The sequence below is a fragment of the Lampetra fluviatilis genome, chromosome 3 (assembly GCF_964198595.1).
Source record: "Lampetra fluviatilis chromosome 3, kcLamFluv1.1, whole genome shotgun sequence".
Classification (NCBI taxonomy): Eukaryota; Metazoa; Chordata; class Hyperoartia; order Petromyzontiformes; family Petromyzontidae; genus Lampetra; species Lampetra fluviatilis.
Genome location: NC_136277.1, coordinates 2,007,198 through 2,033,846, shown reverse-complemented (window position 1 = coordinate 2,033,846; position 26,649 = coordinate 2,007,198). Strand labels below are relative to the sequence as shown.

General features: G+C 57.6%; 1 protein-coding gene across 1 annotated transcript in view; it reads left to right on the top strand.

Moving 5' to 3' along the window:
* The window catches only part of LOC144947991 (A disintegrin and metalloproteinase with thrombospondin motifs 6-like), a 69,566-nt gene extending 53,517 nt beyond the window's left edge, over positions 1 to 16,049 (top strand). The window contains exons 13-26 of the mRNA XM_078877422.1: positions 139 to 246; positions 1,099 to 1,244; positions 2,594 to 2,657; positions 4,665 to 4,767; positions 5,535 to 5,674; positions 6,613 to 6,736; positions 6,998 to 7,078; positions 8,076 to 8,236; positions 9,349 to 9,484; positions 10,950 to 11,079; positions 12,989 to 13,193; positions 13,968 to 14,144; positions 14,609 to 14,765; positions 15,393 to 16,049. Coding sequence (XP_078733548.1) covers positions 139 to 246; positions 1,099 to 1,244; positions 2,594 to 2,657; positions 4,665 to 4,767; positions 5,535 to 5,674; positions 6,613 to 6,736; positions 6,998 to 7,078; positions 8,076 to 8,236; positions 9,349 to 9,484; positions 10,950 to 11,079; positions 12,989 to 13,193; positions 13,968 to 14,144; positions 14,609 to 14,765; positions 15,393 to 15,502 — 1,842 coding nt within the window. The 3' untranslated portion in view covers positions 15,503 to 16,049. The remainder of the gene's footprint in view (positions 1 to 138; positions 247 to 1,098; positions 1,245 to 2,593; positions 2,658 to 4,664; positions 4,768 to 5,534; positions 5,675 to 6,612; positions 6,737 to 6,997; positions 7,079 to 8,075; positions 8,237 to 9,348; positions 9,485 to 10,949; positions 11,080 to 12,988; positions 13,194 to 13,967; positions 14,145 to 14,608; positions 14,766 to 15,392) is intronic.
* The last annotated feature ends 10,600 nt before the right edge of the window (positions 16,050 to 26,649 follow it).

The window sequence follows — 26,649 nt, the reverse complement described above, 5'->3', positions numbered from 1 at the left end:
TCGCAGGCTGCGTGTGAAAGGGCGGCCACCCTGAAGGGGATCTCGGGAGTAGTTCTGCTAGGTCTGGTTTCCTCGCGCCATTCCCTACAACACACGATGATTAATCGGAGGCTCCACACTTGCTCCCCTGTCCGTCAGGAAGTTTGCCGAGAGCTCTGGTGCATCAGCCGCAGCAACCGCTGCATCACCAACAGCATCCCGGCAGCCGAGGGCACCCAGTGCCAAACGGACAGCGTCACCAAGGGGGTGCGTGCGTGTGCGCGCGTGTGCGCGCGTGTGCGCGCGTGTGCGCGCGTGTGCGCGCATATGCGTATGTGTGCGAGTGTGTGCGGTCGTGTAGCAGTTATCACTCCGCGCTCCGAACCTGACGACCCCGGTTCGATTCCCGCTCACGGCCAACACCAGTGACGATTATCTGAACCGGTCCTGGGACTCCCCTAGGTCGACTTAGCCTTAAATGAGCACCTGGTGTGGTGTGGTCGGGCGTGGTGCTGGCCACCCAACCCCTTATGTGACATGCTGGCCTTCATAGTTACTCACTAACAGCACTTGCCCCTACAGTCTGTTAACGCTATACGGGGGATCTTTGTCTTTTGTGCGCGCGTATGCGTATGTGTGCACGTGTGTGTGTGTGTGCGCGTGCGTGTGACGACGCCATGGCTATGTGCACTTCGAGACCACGTGGGATGTGGAAGGCTCTCACTGCTGTCAAGAGGGGGTCACGGGACATATCCAGATGTACCGACCGACGTGACTGGCAGATGCACCACCTGTGCTCCCCAGTGCCCCAACACACGCACACACACACACACGTACACACACAAAGATAAAGCTCCCCCGTGTAGCCTTAACAGGCTGTAGGGGCAAGAGTTGTTAGCGAGCACCTAGGACACACACGCGCGCACACACGCACGTGGGAGGGAGCGGTGGTGCAGCGGTTAGCGCAACACGCTACGAACCCGGCGGCGCGACCCGCTTGCGATCCAATATTCGGAGACGATTATCGGCGCCGGTCGCGGGTGCGGCACCGTGCCGGGCGGGCGTCGCTGCGCTGCCACGGACCACGTGGGGGACCTTTGTCTTTGTGTGTCGGCGCAGTGGTGCTACCAGGGGGAGTGCGTGCCGCTGGGCACCGCGCCGGAGCGTGTGGACGGCGCCTGGGGCCTCTGGTCCCCCTGGGGGGACTGCAGCCGCAGCTGCGGAGGAGGGGTCTCGTCCTCGTTCCGGCACTGCGACAACCCCGTGTACGCACGCGCACCTCGTCGTCGGCGGCGTCGCTGTCGTCAAAATATCATCGTCATCATCGGCGTCACCATCGTCATCATTGTCATCATCACCATCCTCATCATTGTCGTCACCATCGTCATCATTGTCATCATCACCATACTCATCTTCATCACAGTTGTCATCACCATCGTCATTGTCGTCATCATTCTTACCATCATTGTCGTCGTCACCATCCTCATCATCTCCATCATCGCCATCATCACCTCTCATCGTCATTGTTAACATCCTCATCGGCACCGCCATCACCATTATCGTCGTCATTCTTACCATCATCATCATCATCACGATCGTTACCATCTCTGTCACCGTCGTCGTCATCATCGCTACCGTGGATGACGGAATGGCCACGCGTGCATCTCTTTGGAGCCGGTGGTCTGGACAAGGCTGGGCGTGTTTTCGCAATTGCAGTGCCGCTGACTGCACTCGGCCCAGACAGCAGCACCCACAGCACCAGCTGTTGCCGCTGTTCCCGGCGCCGCCGCCGCCGCCGCGTCTGACTCTGTTAGTTTTGTTTTCTTTAATCGGCTCGCGGCTTAGCGGCGCTTAGCGCCGGCGTTGCCGCGGGCACCGCCGCCGCACCGCCGTTGGCCCCCCGGGCGGCGGGTCGCACGAGGGGGCAGCCGCGGTTCCCACACGATGCTCCGGAGAACGCCACGGTCCGTGCTCTCGCGTCCACGGTGGCACGAGGTCCGTGTGTGTCCGTGTGTGTGCATGTGTGTCCGTGTGTGTGCGTGTGTGTCCGTGTGTGTCTGTGTATTGGTGCATGTGTGCGTACTCGTGTGTCCGTGTGCGTGTCCGTGTGTGTACTTATGTGTGTGTCCGTGTGTGTCCGTGTGTGTGCATGTGTGCGTACTCGTGTGTGTCCGTGTGTGTGCATGTGTGCGTACTCGTGTGTGCTCGTGTGCGTGTCCGTGTGTGTACTTATGTGTGTGTCCGTGTGTGTCCGTGTGTACCCGTGTGTGCCTGTGTGTGTGCGTGTGTACCCGTATGTGTCCATGTGTGCCTGCATGTATGCGTGTGTGTCCGTGTGTGTCCGTGCGTGCCTGTGTGTGTCCGTGTGGGCCCGTGAGTGTCCATGTGTGCCTGCATGTGTGCGTGAGTGTCCGTGTGTGCCTGTGTGTCCGTGTGGGCCCGTGTGCGTCCGTGTGTATCCGTGTGCATCCGGCCTTCAAAGGTCCTCGCTGACAGCACTTGCCATAAAAGCCTGTGCAAGGCTACACGGGGGATCTTTGTATGCGTGTGGGCGCATATGTCTGTGTGTGTCCACGTGCTGAAACATCCCGTGTGTGTCCGCGTGTCCACGCAGCCCGGCTCATGGAGGGAAGTACTGCCTGGGGGAGCGCAAGCGCTACCGCTCGTGCAACGTGGAGGTGCGTGTGCCGTACCCCGCTCCACGTCCCCCCGTACCCCGCTCCACGCCCCACATGCCCCGCTCCACGCCCCGCCGTACCCCGTTCCACGCCCGCTGGCCCCGCTCCACGCCCCGCCGTACCCCGTTCCACGCCTGCTGGCCCCGCTCCACGCCCCGCCGTACCCCGTTCCACGCCCGCTGGCCTCGCTGGCCCCGCTGGCCCCGCTGGCCCCGCTCCACGCCCCACCGTACCACGCTCCACGCCCCACCATACCCCACTCCACGCCCCGCCGTACCCCGCTCCACACCCCACAGGACCCCGCTCCATGCCCCGCCATACCCCACTCCACGCCCCGCCGTACCGGCTCCACGCCCCACAGGACCCCGCTCCACGCCCCACCATACCCCACTCCACGCCCCACCATACCCCACTCCACGCCCCGCCGTACCGGCTCCACGCCCCACCGTACCACGCTCCACGCCCCACCATACCCCACTCCACGCCCCACCATACCCCACTCCACGCCCCGCCGTACCGGCTCCACGCCCCACAGGACCCCGCTCCACGCCCCGCCGTACCCGCTCCACGCCCCGCCGTACCACGCTCCACGCCCCGCCGTACCCCGCTCCACACCCCACAGGACCCCGCTCCATGCCCCGCCGTACCCCTCTCCATGCCCCGCCGTACCCGCTCCACGCCCCACCGTACCCCGCTCCACGCCCCGCCGTACCCGCTCCACGCCCCGCCGTACCCCTCTCCACGCCCCGCCGTACCCGCTCCACGCCCCGCCGTACCCCTCTCCACGCCCCGCCGTACCCGCTCCACGCCCCACCGTACCCCGCTCCACGCCCCACCATACCCCGCTCCACGCCCCGCCGTACCCGCTCCACGCCCCACCGTACCCCGCTCCACGCCCCACCATACCCCGCTCCACGCCCCGCCGTACCCCGCTCCACACCCCACAGGACCCCGCTCCACGCCCCGCCGTACCCGCTCCACGCCCCACAGGACCCCGCTCCACGCCCCGCTGTACCCGCTCCACGCCCCACAGGACCCCGCTCCACGCCCCGCCGTACCCGCTCCACGCCCCACAGGACCCCGCTCCACGCCCCGCCGTACCCGCTCCACGCCCCGCCGTACCCGCTCCACGCCCCACAGGACTCCGCTCCACGCCCCGCCGTACCCGCTCCACGCCCCGCCGTACCCGCTCCACGCCCCGCCGTACCCGCTCCACGCCCCGCCGTACCCCGCTCCACGCCCCACAGGACCCCGCTCCACGCCCCGCCGTACCCCGGGAGAGGCGGCTCTTTCCGCGCGTCATAGCACCTGGTGGTGGTGGTGTTGGTGGTGTTGTTGTTGTTGTTAGTGGTGTTGTTGTTGTTGTTAGTGGTGTTATTGTTGTTAGTGGTAGTGTTGGTGTGGTTGTTGTTGTTAGTGGTAGTGTTGGTGTTGTTGATAGTGGTGTTGTTAGTGTTGGTGTTGTTGTTAGTGTTGTTGTTGATGGTGTTGTTGTGTTTAAATTTAGATTTAAAGCTTTCGTGACTGCAGGGATTCATATTCTTGGTTCTTTCGGTAAAGTCACGTAGAAGGGAAACACACACAAAGCTGTCGGAAAGACATTAGGACACTGTCTTTCCGACAGCTCTGTTTCTTCACCTGAGGACGGCTGCTTGCGTTGAGGCCGAAACGTCGTGAGAATTGTATTATGTTTTAGTTTAATTATTTTATTAGTTCCCTTCTCCGTGACTTTACCGAAAGAACCAAGAATATGGTGTTGTTGTGGTTGTGGTTGTTAGTGGTAGTGTTGGTGTGGTTGTGGTTGTTAGTGGTAGTGTTGGTGTGGTTTGTCTTTGTTAGTGGTAGTGTTGTTGTGGTTGTGGCTGTTAGTGATAGTGTTGTTGTGGTTGTGGTTGTTAGTGGTAGTGTTGGTGTGGTTGTTGATGGTGTTGTTGTGGTTGTGGCATCGCGATTGCCGTGCGGTGACGCCGTTTCTTGTCGTTGTCGCTGTTGATGGCGGCGCTCCAGGATTGCCCCGAGGGCTCCCAGGACTTCCGTGAGAAGCAGTGTTCCGACTTTGACAGCGTTCCCTTCCGGGGGAAGTACTACACCTGGAAGCCGTACTCCGGAGGTATGGTCCATTGCTATCGAGTGTTGCTGTTCCGCTCAATTTCCCCGGTCAGCCTCACCGAGTCCGGTGGCTCGTTCTCAGGGGGGTCCCGGCTATCCCACGGTGCTTTGAATTGCATTTGTTGACCATCGGCACGATTGACCTCAAGCCAGTGACAATGTGCGTTTGTTTAGCGATGGGAGTAGCGATAGAAGAGTGAGTGGGTCGATGGGTGGGTGGGTGGGTGAGCGTGTGGGTGGGTGAGCGTGTGGGTGAGTGGGTGAGCGTGTGGGTAAGTGGGTGAGCGTGTGGGTAGGTGGGTGAGCATGTGGGTGGGTGGATGGAGCGTGTGGGTAGGGTGGGTGAGCGTGTGGGTGGGTGAGCGTGTGGGTGGGTGGGCGGGTGAGCGTGTGGATGGGTGGGTGAGCGTGTGGGTGAGTGGGTGTGCGTGTGGGTGAGTGGGTGGGTGGGTGGATAGGTGAGTCGGTGGTTGAGTGAGTGGATCAATGAGTTATCCCACGGTGCTTTGAATTGCATTTGTTTACCATAGCTGACCCAAAGCTGTCCGTTATCTGGCCTATAGCTGGCCTGAAGCTGATCCATAGCTGGCCCTGATCTGGCCTATAGCTGAACTGAAGCTGGCCCTTAGCTGGCCCATAGCCGGCCCTTAGCTGGCCCTTAGCTGGCCCTTAGCTGGCCCATAGCCGGCCCTTAGCTGGCCCATAGCCGGCCCTTAGCTGGCCCATAGCAGCACGGTGACGCTTGTTGTGCTGCCCGTGGCCCCACAGCGCAGGTGAAGCCCTGTGCGCTCAGCTGCCTGGCGGACGGCTACCACTTCTACACGGAGCGCGCGCCCGCCGTGGTGGACGGCACGCGCTGCCACGGCGACCCCGACTCGCTCGACATCTGCGTCAACGGGGAGTGCCGCGTGAGTGAGACGCACGCCCGCACACAAAGACAAAGGTCCCCCGTATAGCCTGAACAGACTGTTGGGGCAAGCGCTGTGAGCGAGCGCCTATGAAGGCCGGAACGGCCAGCGCCACGCCCGGCCGCCTTTGTCTCCCCAGTGGCGATGTTTACACACTGCACCAGGTACTCATTTGAGGCCGAGTCGACCTAGAGGAGGCCCAGGACCGGTTCAGGTAGTTGTCACACTGGTCTTGGCCGTGAGCAGGAATCGGGTCGCCAGGTTCTTAGCGTAGCGCGCTAACCGCTGCACCACCGCTCCCCACACACGCACGCACACACGCACGCACACGCGCGTGCGCACACACTCACACGCACGCACACGCAATGATAGAGATCCTCCCCTGTAGCAGCCTACACGGGCTGTTGGGCCAAGTGTTTATGTGCCTGTGTGTGTGAGTGTGTCTGTTTGTGTGAGTGAGTGTGAGTGTGTCTGTCATTGTGTCTGTGAGTGTGTGAGTGTGTGTGTGTCTGTGAGTGTGTGAGTGAGTGTGTGAATGAATGAGTTTGAGTGTGTGAGTGAGTGTGTCTGTGAGTGCGTCTGTGAGTGTGTAAGTGTATGTATGTTTGTTGAGTGTGTATGTGAATGAGTGTGTCTGTGTGTGAGTGATTCTGTATGTGAGTGAGTGTGTCTGCGTGTGCATGTGTGTGTGTTTACAATGACACCTGACACCCTGGACGCCCTCGCAAGTGAGATGCGTTCCGTCACGACAGATTTTCCAGGTGAAATATTTAAACTAATAACGTTTCAAAAATAAAACGTTCTCGCGCTGCAGATGTCTGTTCCCCGGGTCGTGCGTGCGTGTGTCCTCGCACGCGCGTGTCCGTACGCCTCCACGCACATGTGCCTGCGTAAACGCACGCGTGCGTGTCCTTGCGCGTGCGTGCGTGCCTGAGCAGCACGTGGGCTGCGACCGGCGCCTGGGCTCCAGTGCGGTGGAGGACAAGTGCCGCGTGTGCGGCGGGGACGGCAGCACCTGCGACACGGTGCACGGCGCCTTCAACGACTCCTTCCCCTGGAACGGTGCGGTGCCTTGCGTGGGGGGGGGGGGGCGAGCGTGGGGTGGGGCCGCCGTCGAGGTCCGCGGTTCGAACCCGGCGGGGCTGCCCCGGTTAATACCCACGGGAGTCGGGGAGCGAGTTAAAGTCGACCGATTTCTGGCGTACGTCGAGAGACCAGGATCGGCGTTTCACTCGCGACAGCGCCCGCTGGGCCGGTGCCGGCCTGCGTCTGACTCACCCTCGTTTTCTGACCCCCCCCACCCCCCCACCGTCCCCACTGCAGCGTACCACGAGGTGACGCGCATCCCCACCGGCGCCGTGCACATCCTCATCCGCGAAGTCGCCGTGTCCAGAAACTACATCGGTGAGACGCGTCGGTGCCGTTGTTGTTGTTTATACGGTGATCGTTATCGTTGTTATTATTCTGCTCGTTCACCCAGGAAAGCCTCGCCGAGTCTCGTGAGTCTCATCCAGGAGGGTCCTGCCAGGGTTGTCGTGGTAGGGAGCGGTGCTGCTGCTGCTCCCGCTGCTGGCTGTGATCCCAGTCGAGTGACTCTGTGATGTGTTCGGTGTTTTGGGGCCGTCGGTTCTCGTAGCGGGCAGAAACTTGGTCTGCACGCTGAACAATGCTAAAACTGCAATGGGTTTGATCGCGTAAATGTATAAATGTGTCATTAAACCCGCCACCACCCGATACAGCCAACTAGTAAGGGTTGTCACATAAACAGAACGTGGCCAATTCGTCACTGGTACAGCACTAACCGGTGTGTTGGAGAGCCAAGCCACAACATTTACCATCTGAGTACGACGTTTTGCCAGTAATTACAACTAGCTTCATCAGGCGACAGCCAAATCTGCCGGTTTTAACGACACATTTATATATTTAGGCGGTCTAACCCAAAAAAAACTATGGATGATATTGGTCGCGAAAGCTTCCTACGTTGTTAAAAAAAAAACAGACACAAGTTGACGGAGGTCGTGAGGCTGTCCTGAGCAAACCAGCGGAGATAACTTCGTTGACGACGTTAAAGACAACTTAGATTAAGGCCATCAGTCTAACTACGTTTGTTATAGTACAAAGTTAGACTGATGGCCTTAATCTAAGATGTCTTGTGGTTGTTGTTGGTTGTTTGACTTGCATCCCACTGGGATTTTTGCACACAGCATTGGTGTACGGTGTTTTTTCTGCAATATTTTGCTGTCTTTTCTTGGATTTTCTGTTTGCACTCAGTCACATATTCACTTTAAGATGTTTTTTTGTTCATGTTTTTGTTTTTTGTTTGTTGTGGTTGTACCTGATTCAAGAGCCGAATGGCTCACAGGGCTATACCTAATAAATTAACTTGAACTTGTTGTAACAGCATTGAAATCGGAGAGCGAGTATTTCCTGAACGGAGCGTGGACCATCGACTGGCCGCGGCGCTTCCAGGCCGGCGGGACGGTGTTCACGTACCGGCGCGAGGCCGACGAGCCGGAGAGCGTGGAGGGCCTGGGGCCAACCACCGAGCCACTCATCGTCATGGTGAGACAGAGACAAAGATCCCCCGTGTAGCCTGGACAGACTGTTGGGGCAAGTGCTGTTAGCGAGCACCTACGAAGGCCGGCATGGCACGCGAGGGGGTGGGTGGCCAACACCACGCCCGTCCGCCTTTGTCTCCCCAGTGGCGATGTTTACTACACACCGCACCAGGTACTCATTTGAGGCTGAGTCGACCTAGGGGAGGCCCAGGACCGGTTCAGATAATCGTTACCGGTGTTGACCGTGAGCGGGAATCGAAACCCGGGTCGCCAGGTTTGTAGCGCAGCGTACACACACACACGCGTACACACACACACACGCGTACACACACATACACACACACATGCGTGTACACACACGTACACACACACACACACGCGTACACACACACACAGGCGTACACCCACACGCACGCGTACACACACACACACACGTACACACACACACGTGTACACACACGCGTGTACACACACACGCATACACACACACACGCGTACACACACACGTCACCGAACCACTCATCGTCATGGTGTGACACACAGTTGACTGTTATGCCAGGCTAGGTGCAGGAGGTCGTGGGACAGGCCCAGGTGCTATGGGTTGACTGTTGTGCCAGGCTAGGTGCAGGAGGTCGTGGGACAGGCCCAGGTGCTATGGGTTGACTGTTGTGCCAGGCTAGGTGCAGGAGGTCGTGGGACAGGCCCAGGTGCTGTGGGTTGACTGTTGTGCCAGGCTAGGTGCAGGAGGTCACGGTACAGGCCCAGGTGCTATGGGTTGACTGTTGTGCCAGGCTAGGTGCAGGAGGTCGTGGGACAGGCCCAGGTGCTGTGGGTTGACTGTTGTGCCAGGCTAGGTGCAGGAGGTCACGGTACAGGCCCAGGTGCTATGGGTTGACTGTTGTGCCAGGCTAGGTGCAGGAGGTCGTGGGACAGGCCCAGGTGCTACGGCTTGACTGTTGTGCCAGGCTAGGTGCAGGAGGTCACGGTACAGGCCCAGGTGCTATGGGCTGAGAGGCCGAGGCGAATGGCCGATGGCACTGCGTGTGCCGCTGTGCCACGTGTGACGCTGTCGTTGTTGTTGCTGCTGCTGCTGCCGCGTGGTCCCCGGGGCGCCAGGTTCTGCTGCAGGAGCAGAACAAGGGAGTGGAGTTCAGCTACAACGTCCCGGCGAGCCGCCCCGGCCGAGTCGACTCGGCCGCCTTCAGCTGGCACCTCGCACCGTGGTCGCCCTGCTCGGCCACCTGCGCCGGCGGTGAGGCTGGCGCTGCCACCGTCGTCACCACCGTCGTCGCCGTTGTTGTTATCCTCATAATCATCGCCGGCATCGTCGCCGGCATCGTCGCCGGCATCGTAGTCACCACCGTCGTCACCGTTGCTGTTATCGTCATAATCATCGCCGGCATCGTCGTCATCGTCGTCACCACCGTCGTCACCGTTGTTGTTATCGTCATAATCATCGCCGGCATCGTCGCCATCGTCGCCATCATCATCGCCATCATCATCGCCACCATCGCCGCTGCCATCGCCACCACCACCATAGCGGTCATCATCACCACCATCCTCCGCCGAAGTCGGTGAGTGCGGTGAGGCAGTGGTGAGTGTGGTGAGGCTACGGTGAGTGCGGTGAGTGCAATGAGTGTGGTGAGTGTGGTGAGGCAGTGGTGAGTGTGGTGAGTGCGGTGATGGAGCTGTGAGTGCGGTGAGGCTACGGTGAGTGCGGTGAGGCAGCGGTGAGTGTGGTGAGGCAGCGGTGAGTGTGGTGAGTGCGGTGATGGAGCTGTGAGTGCGGTGAGGCTACGGTGAGTGCGGTGAGGCAGCGGTGAGTGTGGTGAGGCAGCGGTGAGTGCGGTGATGGAGCTGTGAGTGCGGTGATGGAGCTGTGAGTGCGGTGATGGAGCGGTGAGTGCGGTGAGGCAGCGGTGAGTGCGGTGATGGAGCTGTGAGTGCGGTGAGGCTGCGGTGAGTGCGGTGAGGCAGCGGTGAGTGCGGTGAGGCAGCGGTGAGTGCGGTGATGGAGCTGTGAGTGCGGTGAGGCAGCGGTGAGTGCGGTGATGGAGCTGTGAGTGCGGTGAGGCAGCGGTGAGTGCGGTGAGGCTACGGTGAGTGTGGTGATGGAGCTGTGAGTGCGGTGATGGAGCTGTGAGTGCGGTGATGGAGCGGTGAGTGCGGTGATGCAGCGGTGAGTGCGGTGATGGAGCTGTGAGTGCGGTGATGGAGCGGTGAGTGCGGTGAGGCTACGGTGAGTGCGGTGATGAAGCTGTGAGTGCGGTGAGGCTACGGTGAGTACGGTGATGGAGCTGTGAGTGCGGTGAGGCTACGGTGAGTGCGGTGATGGAGCTGTGAGTGCGGTGATGGAGCGGTGAGTGCGGTGAGGCTACGGTGAGTGCGGTGATGGAGCTGTGAGTGCGGTGAGGCTACGGTGAGTACGGTGATGGAGCTGTGAGTGCGGTGAGGCAGCGGTGAGTGCGGTGATGGAGCTGTGAGTGTGGTGAGTGTGGTGAGTGTGGTGAGGCAGTGGTGAGTGTGGTGAGTGCGGTGATGGAGCTGTGAGTGCGGTGAGTGCGGTGAGTGTGGTGAGGCAGTGGTGAGTGTGGTGAGTGCGGTGATGGAGCTGTGAGTGCGGTGAGTGTGGTGAGTGTGGTGAGGCTACGGTGAGTGCGGTGATGGAGCTGTGAGTGCGGTGATGGAGCGGTGCGTGCGGTGCGTTGTCGGCGCAGGGCTGCAGCAGCGCGAGGCGGCGTGCCGGCGCGTGGACGACGCCAGCGCGGTGCAGGGGAGCCACTGCGACGCCGACGCCAAGCCCCGCGAGCCGCAGCGGCCGTGCAGCACCGAGCCCTGCCCCCCCGAGTGAGTCCGTCAGCGTCACACGCGTCACCGCGGCCGCGTGGCGGCCACGTGACCCCGCAGCAGCAGGGGAAGCGCCCCCCGGGTTCGATTCCAAACTCGGGGGCCGCATTTTGTGTTGCGGAGGTTGGTACGAGCGCGAGTGTGAGATTGAGTGTTTGTGAGTGTGAGAGTGTGTACATGAGAACGAGTGTTTGTGAGTGTGAGAGTGTGTAAATGAGAGTGTGAGATTGAGAGTGAGTGTTTGTGAGTGTGAGAGTGTGTAAATGAGAGTGAGTGTGAGATTGAGAGTGAGTGTTTGTGAGTGTGAGAGTGTGTAGATGAGAGTGAGTGTTTGTGAGTGTGAGAGTGTGTACATGAGAGCGAGTGTTTGTGAGTGTTTGTGAGTGTGAGAGTGTGTACATGAGAGCGAGTGTGAGATTGAGTGTTTGTGAGTGTGAGAGTGTGTACATGATAATGAGTGTTTGTGAGTGTGAGAGTGTTTGTGAGTGTGAGAGTGTGAGATTGAGAGTGAGTGTTTGTGAGTGTGAGAGTGTGTAAATGAGAGTGTGAGATTGAGAGTGAGTGTTTGTGAGTGTGAGATTGAGAGCGAGTGTTTGTGAGTGTGAGTGTGTAAATGAGAGTGAGTGTGAGATTGAGAGCGAGTGTTTGTGAGTGTGAGAGTGTGTAAATGAGAGCGAGTGTGAGATTGAGAGTGAGTGTTTGTGAGTGTGAGAGTGTGAGAATGAGATTGAGTGTTTGTGAGTGTTTGTGAGTGTTTGTGAGTGTGAGAGTGTGTAAATGAGCGCGAGTGTGAGATTGAGAGTGAGTGTTTGTGAGTGTGAGAGTGTGTAAATGAGAGCGAGTGTGAGATTGAGAGTGAGTGTTTGTGAGTGTGAAAGTGTGAGATTGAGAGTGAGTGTTTGTGAGTGTGAGAGTGTGAGATTGAGAGTGAGTGTTTGTGAGTGTGAGAGTGAGTGTTTGTGAGTGTGAGAGTGTGAGATTGAGAGGGAGTGTTTGTGAGTATGAGAGTGAGTGTTTGTGAGAGTGTGAGAGTGGGAGTGAGTGTTTTTGAGTGTGAGTGTGTAAATGAGAGCGAGTGTGAGATTGAGAGTGAGTGTTTGTGAGTGTGATAGTGTGTACATGAGAGTGAGTGTTTGTGAGTGTGTAAATGAGAGCGAGTGTGAGATTGAGAGTGAGTGTTTGTGAGTGTGAGAGTGTGAGATTGAGAGTGGGTGTTTGTGAGTGTGAGAGTGTGAGATTGAGATTGAGTGTTTGTGAGTGTGAGAGTGTGAGATTGAGATTGAGTGTTTGTGAGTGTGATAGTGTGTAAATGAGAGCGAGTGTGAGATTGAGTGTTTGTGAGTGTGAGAGTGTGTAAATGGCGGTTAGCGCGCCGCGCTACGAACCCGGCAACCCGAGTTCGATTCCCGCTCACGACCAGCACCGGTGACGAATATCAGAACCGGTCCTGGGCCTACCCTAGGTCGACTCAGCCTCAAATGAGTACCCGGGCGTGGTGCTGGCCACCCACGCCCTCGTGTGCCGTGCCAGCCTTCATAGGTGCTGCTCGCTAACAGGACTTGCCCCAACAGTCGGTTCGAGGCTATACTGAGATCTTTGTCTTTGTCTTTTGTGAGTGCGTGTGGAGTGTGAATGTTCTCTCTCCCCCCTGCCCTGCGTGGGGGTTTCTCCGCTTTCCTCCTCCCACGTGGCACAATAATAATAAAAAGAAGAATAGACACGAGTCACCGTTCATCGGCGGAGAACATCTTACAAATAAAAACCCAACGCAGAAGCAGCGGCGGCGGCGGTGGCAGGAGCCTCCTGAACAACAACATTCCCATCGACCTCGCGTGGCTGTTCCTGGACAAACAAGTAAAACGTTCACACGAGTCATGCGCCCCCCACCCCCCGCCCCCCTGGCGAGCAGGTGGCTGATCGGCGAGTGGTCCGAGTGCAGCCGCACGTGCGACGGTGGCGCGCGCACGCGCACGGTGGCGTGCGTGCGCACCGTGGGGCCCGCCGAGCAGGAGGCGCTGGACGCCGCACGCTGCCTCACCCACCGGCCGGCCGACCGAGAGCCGTGCGCCAACCGCACCTGCCCGCCGCGATGGGTGGCGCAGGAGTGGTCCGAGGTAACGCGCGACTCGCGGCTTTGGAATGGTGCAATGGTTCGTGACGGGAGTTATTTGCCGCGAAAAGCGAGCCCCGACGTTCGCAAACGAGCGTGGATCGACGGCGATCGGAGAGCGCCAAGCCGCCCGTGTGCTCATCGCCTACAGCCGAGGCTCGGTCCATAATTCCGTGCTCTTTTCTTCATCCGGCCCCGCGGCGGCCGCGCCGTAAAACGAATAGATGTCAAATCCTTACCCGGCAAGGATTCGAATCCGCCTGGCCGCCCTGGTTAACGCTGCGGTGGCGAGTGGCAACAATGACACTGCCACGCCACGCCGTCTGCTTCGCCCGCGGACCACGTGACTGATCCTGTGACGTCGCTCGCAAGGGGAGGCCGTGGTGCGCCGCCATCGTGGCCCCGGTTGTACCGCAGCTTGTTCAGTTGGGATGGCACAGCAGCAGCAGCTGCAGCAGCAGCAGCAGCTGCAGCAGCAACAGGAGCGGTCACCCCCCTAGTGGCCGCAGACGAATGTCCCCTTGCAGGACAGGTGGCGAGGCCGAATCTTTAGAATCAGCATCTTGATTTCGACCGGAAGAATGCGATGAGCAGAGACAGCTGCCCCTAGGGGTGCCTTTCCTTTGTCTAATCGACCGTTCATTCGCTCGTTCATCCGATCGTTTCTTTGCTTCTTCACGCATTGGATCATTCGTCCATCCATCCCTCTGATCGCTCTCTCATTCATTCATTGTTTGTCTGTTCGCCCCCCTCCCCCCTGCGCCCGCTTGCCCCGCAGTGCGCGCCGCGCTGCGGCCCGGGGTACAAGCACCGCGTGGTCCAGTGCAAAAGCAGCGACCTGAGCCGCGTGCTGGCGCCCTCGCAGTGCACCGAGGGCAGCAAGCCCGCCGCCCGCATGCGGTGCTCACTCGCCAAGTGCCCGCCGCCACGCTGGGTGCCCGGTGACTGGGGCCCGGTGAGCCGACACAATCGCCACTTCCTGCCGCCGCCGCCGCCACCACTTCCTGCCACCGCCGCCACGATTTCCTGCCACCACCACCACTTCCTGCACCGCCGCCACGATTTCCTGCCACCACCACCACTTCCTGCACCGCCGCCACGATTTCCTGCCACCACCACCACCACCACCGCCACGATTTCCTGCCACCACCACCACCGCCATGATTTCCCACCACCACTTCCTGCACCACCGCCACGATTTCCAGTCACCACCACCACTTCCTGCACCGCCACCACGATTTCCCGCCACCACCACCACCACCACTTCCTGCACCGCCGCCACCACCACAGGAAGCAGTGGTGGTGGCAGCAGGAATGGTGGTGACAGGCAGAGCGTCACATCGCCTGCCCCGGTCTAACTCTCTCTCCCGCGCGCACACCACGTGTTCCCGCACCCCCCCCCACCCACCTTACCCACAGTGCTCGGCGCAGTGCGGCGTGGGGCAGCAGAAGCGCAGCGTGACGTGCGTGTCGCACTCGGGACACCCGTCCGCCGAGTGCCCCGAGGCCCTGCGGCCGCCCCCCATGCAGCAGTGCGAGGTCAAGTGTGACGGGGGGCCCGTCAACACTTCCGAGGGTGAGTCGCGTCATCGTCGTTGTCGTCGTCATCATGATCATTATAATTGTCGTCGTCGTCATCATTATAATCGTTGTCATCATCAAAATCATCGCCGTCGTCATCATCGTGATCATTATAATCGTCGTCATCAGCATTGTTCTCATCGTCGTCTTAATCGCCATCGTAACCATAGCGACGTGTAGATGTGTCTAGGGTTGTGCCACACGTTGTCGAGAACGGTGTGGTAGCAGGGCGGCTGGGAGATCTCCGCTCCCACGTTCCGCTCCGCGTGCCGCGAGCTTCAGCAGCAGGAAACGAACGTTCTGTTCTCGTTCGGATCAAATTAAACCCCCCCCCCCCCCCCCCGCCATTCCACCAACGAAAGAGCTGCGCAGGCACATGGAGCGGAACGTTGTTTGTGAAACAAACTTTATCCTTCACCGCGAGCGTAGGAGCCTCACCAATCGGGTACTAGAGGGGGAACACGGAACGTGTCCTATACGGCAGTAAACCTTCCCCCGCAGCCGGCGCGTGCCGTGCACTGGGCCACGCACGGCCAGGCCCGCTCAAAATCCAACGGGCAGGATAAGACGTGGGGACCTAACGCGTTCGTTCCTGCCCCCCACCCCCCGTGACTCCCTCCAGAATGCAAGGACGTGAACAAGGTTGCCTACTGCCCCCTCGTGCTCAAGTTCAAGTTCTGCGGCAGGGCCTACTTCCGGCAGATGTGCTGCAAGACCTGTCAAGGGTACTGACGCTCGCCGCCGCGGCGGTAACAGCAGTAGGAGGAGCGGGGTTTTACCGGCCGGTCATGTCCGGAGACCGGAGTCGCCTGTGTAGGGGGGTCGTCGTGGCGGGCGACCGAGCGGGCGGGCGGGCGGGCGGGCGAGATGGATGGATGGAGAGAGCGAGGGCGGGAAGGCCGTTCCGCTAAACCGTGCGGCGGCATTTGGGAGATCTCCACCGCCGCCACCACCACCGCCGCCGCCACCACCACCACCGCCGCCGCCACCACCACCGCCGCCGCCGCCACCACCGTCGTCACCAGCGTCACCGCCGCCACCGCCGCGTGGAAGGCCTCATTTCCCCCGCCCCGGCCGCGGTGCTTGCGGACGCCAGGCCAGGTGCTAATTTTCAGGCCGAGTTCGCCCTGCATCACCGGGGAGGAGGGGGAGAGGCTTCTGACCGAGCCGAGAAGCGAATCGGTGACCCGTGCAGCGCGAAGAAAAGAAAATACGTTTTGGAACGCGAGTTTGGAAGACGCTGGATTTTTTCCGAATCTCCGGTGCGGACGGTGGGAGACACGGGGTGCTTGGGTGGGGGGGAGGGGCGGTGGGGGGGGGGGCGTCGTCGCACGAAGCGCCGGGGCTTTCACCGAAACCGGCGGCACACGTTTTTGCGTCTCGTCGAGAAGCCGACGTGACGCGCGCGGTGGGGCGCTCCGGAGGCCGGCCGGAGCGCGACGTCGGCGGCGACTCTTCCGCTTGACGGATTTCCGAACACGGGGAAACGCGAATGGACCGGACTCGGATCGAACCTGGGGGGAGGAGCGATCGTGCGAGTTCGCGAGTAATAATAATGATGATGATAATGTATTCCGCACAGCAGCACTTGAATGACAAAGAGGACGGATGTCGAATGGAGGTGAAATTTTACTTAACGCAAACAAAACACGGCAACCCGAGGCTTCACGTTGACCGCATGGTCAGCTCGGCGCGCCCTCGCGCGACGTGGATCCCGGACGCGGGGGGCTCCACGCTGGGGGGGCTCAACGCCGAGGGGCTCCGCACGAGCGACGCCGTCGCCGCGTCTTCTTCGCGAACCGTGCTGCTGGGAGTTTGGAAAACGCGATGGCAGCTGATGGGATAACGAGCATCGATTTGAGCCTCTTTGCAATTTTGCCGTCTGGCTTTACCGAAGACGATCGGCACGCTTGGAATGTCTTCTGCCAATTTTTTTGTTATTGTTATTATTATTTTTTTACTCCTTTTGGCTTTTTCCGAGCGCTCGCCTCGCGGTTCTCCGGCTGTCGCGCCGCCGGGCGGCGGGGACTTGGGGCCAGAGACGGCGGCGTTCGGCCCCCCGAGAGATTCTCTACAGACCTCAAGTGTTTCAGTCGTTTTGTTTTTCTTTGCTCCCAAGAGGGAGACGCGCCGTTCCTCGCGAAACGCCGGGGCGCATTTTTACACTTCGTACGAAGCAATACGGCCGCTTTCTCATTATTTTGTTACAATTGTTATAATTGTTATTACCGCCATGATTACCTTTCCTTAATAATCTCATGCACTGACCAACAACGACAGCATTACCGAGCCCACGCGCTCGCTCAGCATTTCTATAACACTTCCAGGAGAAGCAATACGTTACGTCGGTTAAACGCCCTACCCTTTTCAGCGGTAGCGGGTTTCTTTTTTTTACACTAACTAATTTCTGTTACACATGCTAATTCCGCCGTTGACTTTGAGAGAGGCGTTTGTGTACCAGCGCTTTTTATTATTACCGCTCCACCTGGGGAGCGACTTGCACACGGGCACAGTGTTAATGTACGCACGCACGGATCCCCACGCTTCCCCGGTCTCTCCCGCAGCCTCCCGCCCCTCCCCTCCACCCCCAACTGATGATCTGTCAATAGATGGATGGATCGTGGCTGACGATGACGATGATGGAACCGACTTGAAGCGCTGCACTTAGCTGCCGTGATGTGAAACCCGGCTGTGGTGTTAATGTGGCCTCGTGGGCTGCAGCAGGAGTCGAACCTTTTTCCACTTCACGAGCCGAGCCGTGCCACTGTCGTCACACGCTTTTCATGACGTCGTGGAGTAAGCGACGCCAACGACGCTGTGCGCGAGGTTTTCCGCCGTTTTGACGTCACATGGAACGGGCGAGTGGGTACGTGCGTAGCCGACGCGGCGATTCCACGTCCCAGCGCACGTATGACACGGCTCGGATATGCCCGTGTAGGAAAGGGCCCTCGTGAATACGAGTAGCATTGTGAAGGCGTCCGCACGGAGCCATCGTGACCGGCGAGTGGGGCTCGCGTCTCCACGTGCCTGCTATCGCGCGCCGTGCCGCCACACATCGGAGGGGCCCCCAGGACTCGCCTCTGTTTGTGTCGCTGACGAACAGGCGTGGCAATCCTGGGCCTCCCTGTTCACGCCGCGCGGCCCGCACGCGCTCGTAGCGGGAGGGCTGCGTCGTTCGCGTCCGTCGGGCACGGCCCCGTCGGTGGTGGTTGGGCGAGCGGGCGAGCGGTCAGGCCTGGAGCCGGGCAGCAGCTGCAGCGTGGGACGGTGGCGGGTTCACGTCTTTAATCTGCAAAAGATGAGAAACAGCCGTCAGAACAGAAACATTCGTGTAGGCCGGAAAGAAAACAAACTGGCTTTAGCAACACGCACGCATGCAGGTTGTTCAGCAATGCACGTACGGAAGCTCTCGGCCTAGACCACCATTGGCACTTGGCCTAAAGGCAACAACAATAAATGTGACAATGAGGAAGACCCATCATCGCAAGTGCTCCAGCGCTGTCCTCACTCTGCGTACAAGCACCAGTCCACTCCATACACAGGGCACCCAGAGGCACATCGCAGCAGGGGGCATTGATGACTGGACTGACGAGGATTTTACACTTGGCAGGACCCTCCTGAAAAGCAGTCTTGAGACTCGGTGAGGCTCTCCTGCGATAAAAACAAACAGAATAAAAAATATATAACGGGAGCCCATGATGGCGCCGTTCGTGAGCTGGTGGGTGGATGGCTTAGTGCCAGCCACCGTTCGATGGTGCTGATGGTGCTGATGGTGCTGATGGTGTTGATGGTGCTGATGGTGCTGAAGGTGCTGATGGTGCTGAAGGTGCTGATGGTGCTGATGGTGCTGATGGTGCTGATGGTGTTGATGGTGCTGATGGTGCTGAAGGTGCTGATGGTGCTGATGGTGCTGATGGGCGGGCAGCAAAGTTATCCCCCCGCTGCCTCCCGCTTGCGTGGGAGGAGTGAGCGCGCATGGGGCCCAGTGTGTGGTGAGCGCCCACTGATGTCGATGAATGTGGGACCCCTAAGCTCGCGAATCCGTTTCATTTCCCCCAACTTCTCGCCTCGCGTACGCCGGAAACGGCGCCACGACAACGCGACGTTGACGCCAAAGTGGGGACCGCGCAGACGAGAAACTTGCCGCTCGAGGCGGCCAAGTGGTGGTATTTTTGTGACCGGTCGGGGACGTTTTGACTGCAGTAAACATCGTGCCGGCGTGCCGGAAACGTGTCTGAGCGAGAAACACACGCGTGCGCGCGCACACACACGTGCGCGTGCATGCGTGCGTGGGGCGATGGGGCCATAGAGCGAGGAGATTTCACTACTCCTGAACCGTGGCCCCGCAGGGAACTGTGGGGCCGCCAGTTTGAGGTCAACCGTGGGCATGGAGGATCACCCTCGCGGCTTCCGTGCGCAGTGACCAATGTGAATTTTAATACGAATAAAATTGGACGATAAAGTTAGACTCTTTTTTTTTTATAATCAAAATAAATATGGTACAGATACGAATATGTGGTGTGTTTTAGTTTTTTGCCAAATATTTATTGTACTGTAGTCTACCAAAGAACGGAATGGCTGTGTAAATTATTAATTTGCAAGTAAAGATACAATGTAAACTATTGTTTTACGAAGTTTTTCTCTCTCTCCTATTGTTTTTTGTACAGAGCAATTTTTTTGGTTCCTTTCAGAATATTATTAACGTTATTTATTTATGTTTCATGCTTTTTTCACATTGGTCACAGGATTCGTTTTGAGGATGGAATATCTTGGTGCTTTTCTCCCTCCCCACTCACACATTACCTATATTTAGTGATTTTAAATGAAATCTATATCTTTACACAGTACTCTTGTATCGATTGTGTCCTGGGCTGACGATGGTGCATATAATAGTGTATAATAAACAGTATTTGTTTTCTACAAAAACACGTTACACGCTGATTATTAAGCAGGTGACGCGGGGAGGAGGCCCTCGCGGGTCAGAGTCGTGATGGCGCTGCTCACACATCAAGAAAGGTTGGTTCGAAGTCTGTCTCGGGCGTCTTTCGTCGGCGGGGTTTAAATGTTCTCCCTCTCCGCTAATTTCTTTCGAGCCGTTCGTTTTTTTTGTCTTCAGTTTGCTCTCCTCCCCGCCGCACCTCCGATTAGCACGGTTGGCTACGTACGGTGCGAAAGAAGTTCATCATACGTGCTGCGGGTATCTGAATGAGAGAGTCTGTGTGGCGTTTGGATATTCTCTTCTGCATGGGTTTCCTCCGACATCGAAAGATAACAACACGCAATGTGGCCGATATTCGGCCGAATCAACATCGCAACGTAGAAAATGTTCCCAATTGCACGTCGCAGCATCGCCCCTTGCTGTGAACGCGTGGCAGGACCCTCCTGGACAAGAGTTGAGTCTCGGTGAGGCTTTCCTGAATGGGCGGTGAGTGTGTGTGAGTGAGTCTCTGAGTGAGTGAGTCTCTGAGTGAGTCTCTGAGTGAGTGAGTCTCTGAGTGAGTGAGTCTCTGAGTGAGACTCTGAATGAGTCTCTGAGTGCTGTGAACGCGTGGCAGGACCCTCCTGGACAAGAGTTGAGCCTCGGTGAGGCTTTCCTGAATGGGCGGTGAGTGTGTGTGAGTGAGTCTCTGAGTGAGTCTCTGAGTGAGTGAGTCTCTGAGTGAGTCTCTGAGTGAGTGAGTCTCTGAGTGAGTGAGTCTCTGAGTGAGACTCTGAATGAGTCTCTGAGTGCTGTGAACGCGTGGCAGGACCCTCCTGGACAAGAGTTGAGCCTCGGTGAGGCTTTCCTGAATGGGCGGTGAGTGTGTGTGAGTGAGTCTCTGAGTGAGTGAGTCTCTGAGTGAGTCTCTGAGTGAGTGAGTCTCTGAGTGAGTGAGTCTCTGAGTGAGTGAGTCTCTGAGTGAGACTCTGAATGAGTCTCTGAGTGCTGTGAACGCGTGGCAGGACCCTCCTGGACAAGAGTTGAGTCTCGGTGAGGCTTTCCTGAATGGGCGGTGAGTGAGTCTCTGAGTGAGTCTCTGAGTGAGTGAGTCTCTGAGTGAGTGAGTCTCTGAGTGAGTGAGTCTCTGAGTGAGTGAGTCTCTGAGTGAGTGAGTCTCTGAGTGAGACTCTGAATGAGTCTCTGAGTGCTGTGAACGCGTGGCAGGACCCTCCTGGACAAGAGTTGAGTCTCGGTGAGGCTTTCCTGAATGGGCGGTGAGTGTGTGTGAGTGAGTCTCTGAGTGAGTCTCTGAGTGAGTGAGTCTCTGAGTGAGTCTCTGAGTGATGAAGTCTCTGAGTGAGTGAGTCTCTGAGTGAGACTCTGAATGAGTCTCTGAGTGCTGTGAACGCGTGGCAGGACCCTCCTGGACAAGAGTTGAGCCTCGGTGAGGCTTTCCTGAATGGGCGGTGAGTGTGTGTGAGTGAGTCTCTGAGTGAGTGAGTCTCTGAGTGAGTCTCTGAGTGAGTGAGTCTCTGAGTGAGTGAGTCTCTGAGTGAGTGAGTCTCTGAGTGAGTGAGTCTCTGAGTGAGACTCTGAATGAGTCTCTGAGTGCTGTGAACGCGTGGCAGGACCCTCCTGGACAAGAGTTGAGTCTCGGTGAGGCTTTCCTGAATGGGTGGTGAGTGAGTCTCTGAGTGAGTCTCTGAGTGAGTGAGTCTCTGAGTGAGTGAGTCTCTGAGTGAGTCTCTGAGTGAGTGAGTCTCTGAGTGAGTGAGTCTCTGAGTGAGACTCTGAATGAGTCTCTGAGTGCTGTGAACGCGTGGCAGGACCCTCCTGGACAAGAGTTGAGTCTCGGTGAGGCTTTCCTGAATGGGCGGTGAGTGAGTCTCTGAGTGAGTCTCTGAGTGAGTGAGTCTCTGAGTGAGTGAGTCTCTGAGTGAGTCTCTGAGTGAGTGAGTCTCTGAGTGAGTGAGTCTCTGAGTGAGACTCTGAATGAGTCTCTGAGTGCTGTGAACGCGTGGCAGGACCCTCCTGGACAAGAGTTGAGTCTCGGTGAGGCTTTCCTGAATGGGCGGTGAGTGTGTGTGAGTGAGTCTCTGAGTGAGTCTCTGAGTGAGTGAGTCTCTGAGTGAGTCTCTGAGTGAGTCTCTGAGTGAGTGAGTCTCTGAGTGAGTGAGTCTCTGAGTGAGTCTCTGAGTGAGTCTCTGAGTCTCTGAGTGCGTCTCTGAGTTAGCGTCTGAGTGAGTCTCTGAGTGAGTCTCTGAGTGAGTGAGTCTCTGAGTGAGTGAGTCTCTGAGTGAGTCTCTGAGTGAGTCTTTGAGTGAGTGAGTCTCTGAGTGAGTCTCTGAGTCTGAGTGAGTCTCTGAGTTAGCGTCTGAGTGAGTCTCTGAGTGAGTCTCTGAGTGAGTCTCTGAGTGAGTGTCTGAGTGAGTCTCTGAGTGAGCCTCTGAGTGAGTCTCTGAATGATTCTCTGAGTGAGCATCTGAGTGAGTCTCTGAGTGAGCATCTGAGTGAGCATCTGAGTGAGTCTCTGAGTGAGCCTCTGAGTGAGTCTCTGAGTGAGTCTGAGTGAGTCTCTGCGTGAGTCTCTGAGTGAGTCTGTGAGTGAGTCTGAGTGAGTCTCTGAGTGAATGTCTGAGTGAGTCTCTGAGTGAGCTTCTGAGTGAGTGGCTTGATTGAATGAGAGACACGTAATTGGGCTCGTTTCGGGCAACGACTCTTCTTCATAGCACGCACAATGACTTCACAAAATACGAGCAACCCGTGTTGACTGGGAATCGGAACCCAGGCCCTTCTTGCCGTGAGGCAAAGATGTTAACCACTGCCACCGCCCTTCCGGACTGCAGGAATTTAGTCCGTTCATCAGTGAGGCTGCATCACTGACAGACAGCTACTTAGTGCAAACCAGGAATGGAATCGTGGCTCCTTTCAACTGCCTCCACAGCCTTCTTCGTCTACAATCGAGCACCCCCCCCCTCCCGTAGCCTCATGAAAACAAATAACTGAGCAATGACAAATCGGTTTACGTCAGCGCAGCTGCGAGCACCCAGGCATGGCCCTGTCAGCTTCACGTTCAAGACCACGGGTGGCTTGCAGTCAATTCCTCCTGCCTGTAAAATTACTGCATTGACTGATTGCCGGCGATGCGATCGTTATTCCAAGTCCGGTTCGAGTCAAAGTGAGGTCAGCGATTTCCGGTCCGAACGAGCTTTCGGGCACTCGCTGCCGATGCTCTGTCTGCTGTTTGCAGTCCTACAGGGCCAGAGGTGGTGGACATTGCACATTCCTATCGGAGCGAAGAGGCTCTCCGTTGATTATAGAGATATATTTAGGTCTGTCTTGAAAACTCACCTCTTTATACTCGCCTGTAAATCCCCTAGTTCTGGATGGTCACCCTGCAGGTTCTGTTTATATCTCGTTTTCCATACACGGCGCGAATTTGGGGGATCTACGGATCGAAACGCGTCTTACAAATGTTAAATATTGTCGGACAACGACTGTTGACTTACCCACAAAGTGGTAACCCAAATTATGTTTCATCAACTTTGGAGGGGATGATTGGCCGAGTGAATGGGCCACCCCCTCCAACCAGGATTTCAATTCTAGATTTAAAGTTTTCGTGACTGCAAGGATCCATACTCTTTGGTTCTTTCGGTAAAGTCACGTAGGTGAAAAAATAAAAATAAATAGAAATAACTAAATTTCTATTTTTAGTCTTTATTTTTATTCATATTTTTTATTTTTATTTTTTATTTTCACCTATGTGACTTTACCGAAAGAACCAAAGAGTAAGGATTTCAATTCACAACCGGAGAAAGTTTTTTTGTTTGTGAAGTATTGGAAAATGACGGCAGGAAACTCCTTGACGGGAACACACTTCTTTTATTAAATCTTGACTTGTAACAATACAACGCGTGGCCTCTCTTCTTCACACCGCACTTCTCTTGACTCAGGATTCTGTGCTGCCGGCTCTCTGTGCCTCGTGTAGACTCCGCGCCTCGGCTACACTCCTCTCTCGCCTCGTGTAGACTCTGCGCCTCTGCTACACTCTCCTCTCTCGCCTCGTGTAGACTTTGCCTCTCTCACGCTGGCTACACCCTATGCATACTCGGCTCGTGCAGACCGTTCTCCCTCGCTGGCTACACCGTATGCATACTCGGCTCGTGCAGACCGTTCTCCCTCGCTGGCTACACCGTATGCATACTCGGCTCGTGCAGACCGTTCTCTCTCGCTGGCTACACCGTATGCATACTCGGCTCGTGCAGACCGTTCTCTCTCGCTGGCTACACCGTATGCATACTCGGCTCGTGCAGACCGTTCTCTCTCGCTGGCTACACACTACACATTACTCAGCTCGTGTAGACCGTTCTATCTCGCTGGCTACACACTATACCTTACTCAGCTCGTGTAGACCTTTCTCTCTCGCTGGCTACACACTATACCTTACTCTCTTCTACTCTCCATTACTCTCCTCTCCGGGCTCTATCTCTACACCTTCGTCTTCATTCTTAGATGGTTCCACTTCTGCCCCTTGCTCCTCTGTGCATCACCTTATATACCCCTTCTTCCCGGGAGACGGAGCGGATGCGGACCTCAACGTCGGCACCGCTCCTCCGTTACCCAATCCCCACGCGCTATCCCCACGATCCGGTTCCGCTCAGCGCGTGTTTCCACTCTCCGACCAATCACACCGCGCTGCTACCCGATCACTCCCTCTGGGCGCGTCACCGGCACACAGCCAATCAGCAGCACTACCCCCACCCGCGCACTGACGCCTGCTCCTCCCCGTCAGCGCGCGTCACCACACACACACCCGTACATACGCGCTGGCACACGACATATACACCCAGCGCGTATCACCACTACATCACCCCCTCCCACATAGCTCGCAGCCGGCCCGGCTGCTAACAACAACCAACCACGACGATAAAACGACAACCAACAAAAAAAAACCCCATAACCCCCCGAGTGTGCCCCGTAACATAACACAACAACAACAACAACAAGAATAACTATGTACAGATTGACAATGAACGCGAAAAGTCAACAATAACACGATACGAGCAAATTCGAAACGAACGCGCCCCACGTCCCTGCGACTACACGCAGTGACGAGGCGCTCCAACTGCCCCGACTCCTCACGAGGCAGGTCATGCAAAGTAGCACGACCTGGCGCGAGTCCGTCTGGCTGGTCCATCGTATGGGGCGGGACACTGACGACCGTCCGGCGGTTCCGGCCGCTCCAGACGGCGCGGAACGGGCCTGAAAGGGCCGGCCCCGCCGCGGAGATCCGGCCGCCGGTGATCGGCAGCTGTCAGTTCCGAGACACCTGGGAGCAGATCAGGCGACAATACGTGTGGATCAGGCAGAGACATTTCCCCCTCTGGGTCGCCGGTCACGTCACACGCCCGGCCATCACGACACAAGGGGAGGCCATATGGAGGCGAGAACGGTTTCAGTCGGGAGGGGTGAACGTACCACCGGCGCTTTCCCCACTTTATCTGAACGCACTGGGGCCGTGCAACGCGCACGACCTCCACGGGTCCCCTCCACGGTCTCAACAATTTAGGCGACGTAGCCAAGGGTGCCTGAGGGCAATGCAGCCAGGCCCTGTCACCTGGTTTCCATTCGTGCATGGACACCTTCCGTGCCCGCAACCATTCATTAGCAATTTGGCGAGCCCGCGAATTAAGCCGTGCGGCCTCCCTCGCCTCTGTCAGCTTATGAATATTAAACTTAATATGTTCTGCCAAATTAGAATTAGTTCGTGGAGCGGACAGGCCAAGTTGCGTTTCTATTGGCGGGTCAGCTTCCCGACCGTACATCAAATAGAATGGGGAAAACCCCGTAGCTGCATGGGGGGCCATTCTATACGCGGCAAGGACTCCCGGGACCTGCAGGTCCCAATCTACATGTGCCTCGCACACCTGCTGGCACAGCATGGAAGTCAAGGTTTTGTGGAGTCTCTCCACCATCCCGTCAGTCTGCGGGTGGTACGGGGAGGTACGCACCTTCTTGGTACCCAACAGATCGCACACCTCTTGCAACAATTTACTCGAAAAATTTTTACCTTGGTCGGTCAGCAGGCGTTCGGGAGCCCCCTTGTCCAGGACATAGCCCTGGACGAAGGCATCCGTCACAGCCGCTGCCGACTGGTTAGCGAGAGGCCACGCCATAGGCCATCGGGTAAAGTATTCGACCCCCACTAACAAATATTTATTCCCTCTCGGCGTGACTGGGAAGGGCCCCAAAATATCGAGTGCAACGAGCTCGTTGGTACGCGAGACCTGAATAGATTGCAGCGGTGGATTAGCTGCCACGGCCGGTGGTTTACGCCTGGCGCACTCAACGCACCCCTTCAGAATATGCACCACATCACTTCCCATTCCCGGCCAGTAATAGTCACGCTGAAGCAGGGCAAGCGTCTTGTTAACTCCCAAGTGCAAGAGGCGTTCGTGTGCCGCCAAGACAACCCTCCCCCTCACAGCGGAAGGCACCACGAGTGCGTTCCGCCGGGACAAACTGTCCCATTTCAATAACACGCCCCGCTCAAGTACATAGGAGCCGGTACGCTCCTGGTCCCCCTCGGGACCCCCAACCTTGCGGCGCAATGCTAGCAGCGAGCTGTCCGCCATCTGGAGGCGGCCCCATTCGCTGAGCGACAGCGAGAGCAGCGAGTCCCGACCCTGAGAGGCAGTGGAATCATCCCCACTCGGTGCGCCCGCTGTCGCAGCCAGTGCCCCCATCTCCCCCGCAAGCGTCGGTTTACAGCGCGCCGATCCCGACAAACACGCGCATTCATCACAAGGCAACAACCGCGACAAGCAATCGGCATTCGTGTGTCGCAACCCCTTACGGTACGTAGTCGTAAACTGATAGTCCTGGAGGACTTCCAACCAACGCGACAACTGGCCCGAGGGCTGGGCGACCCTCAATGAATACTGTAGCGCCGCGTGGT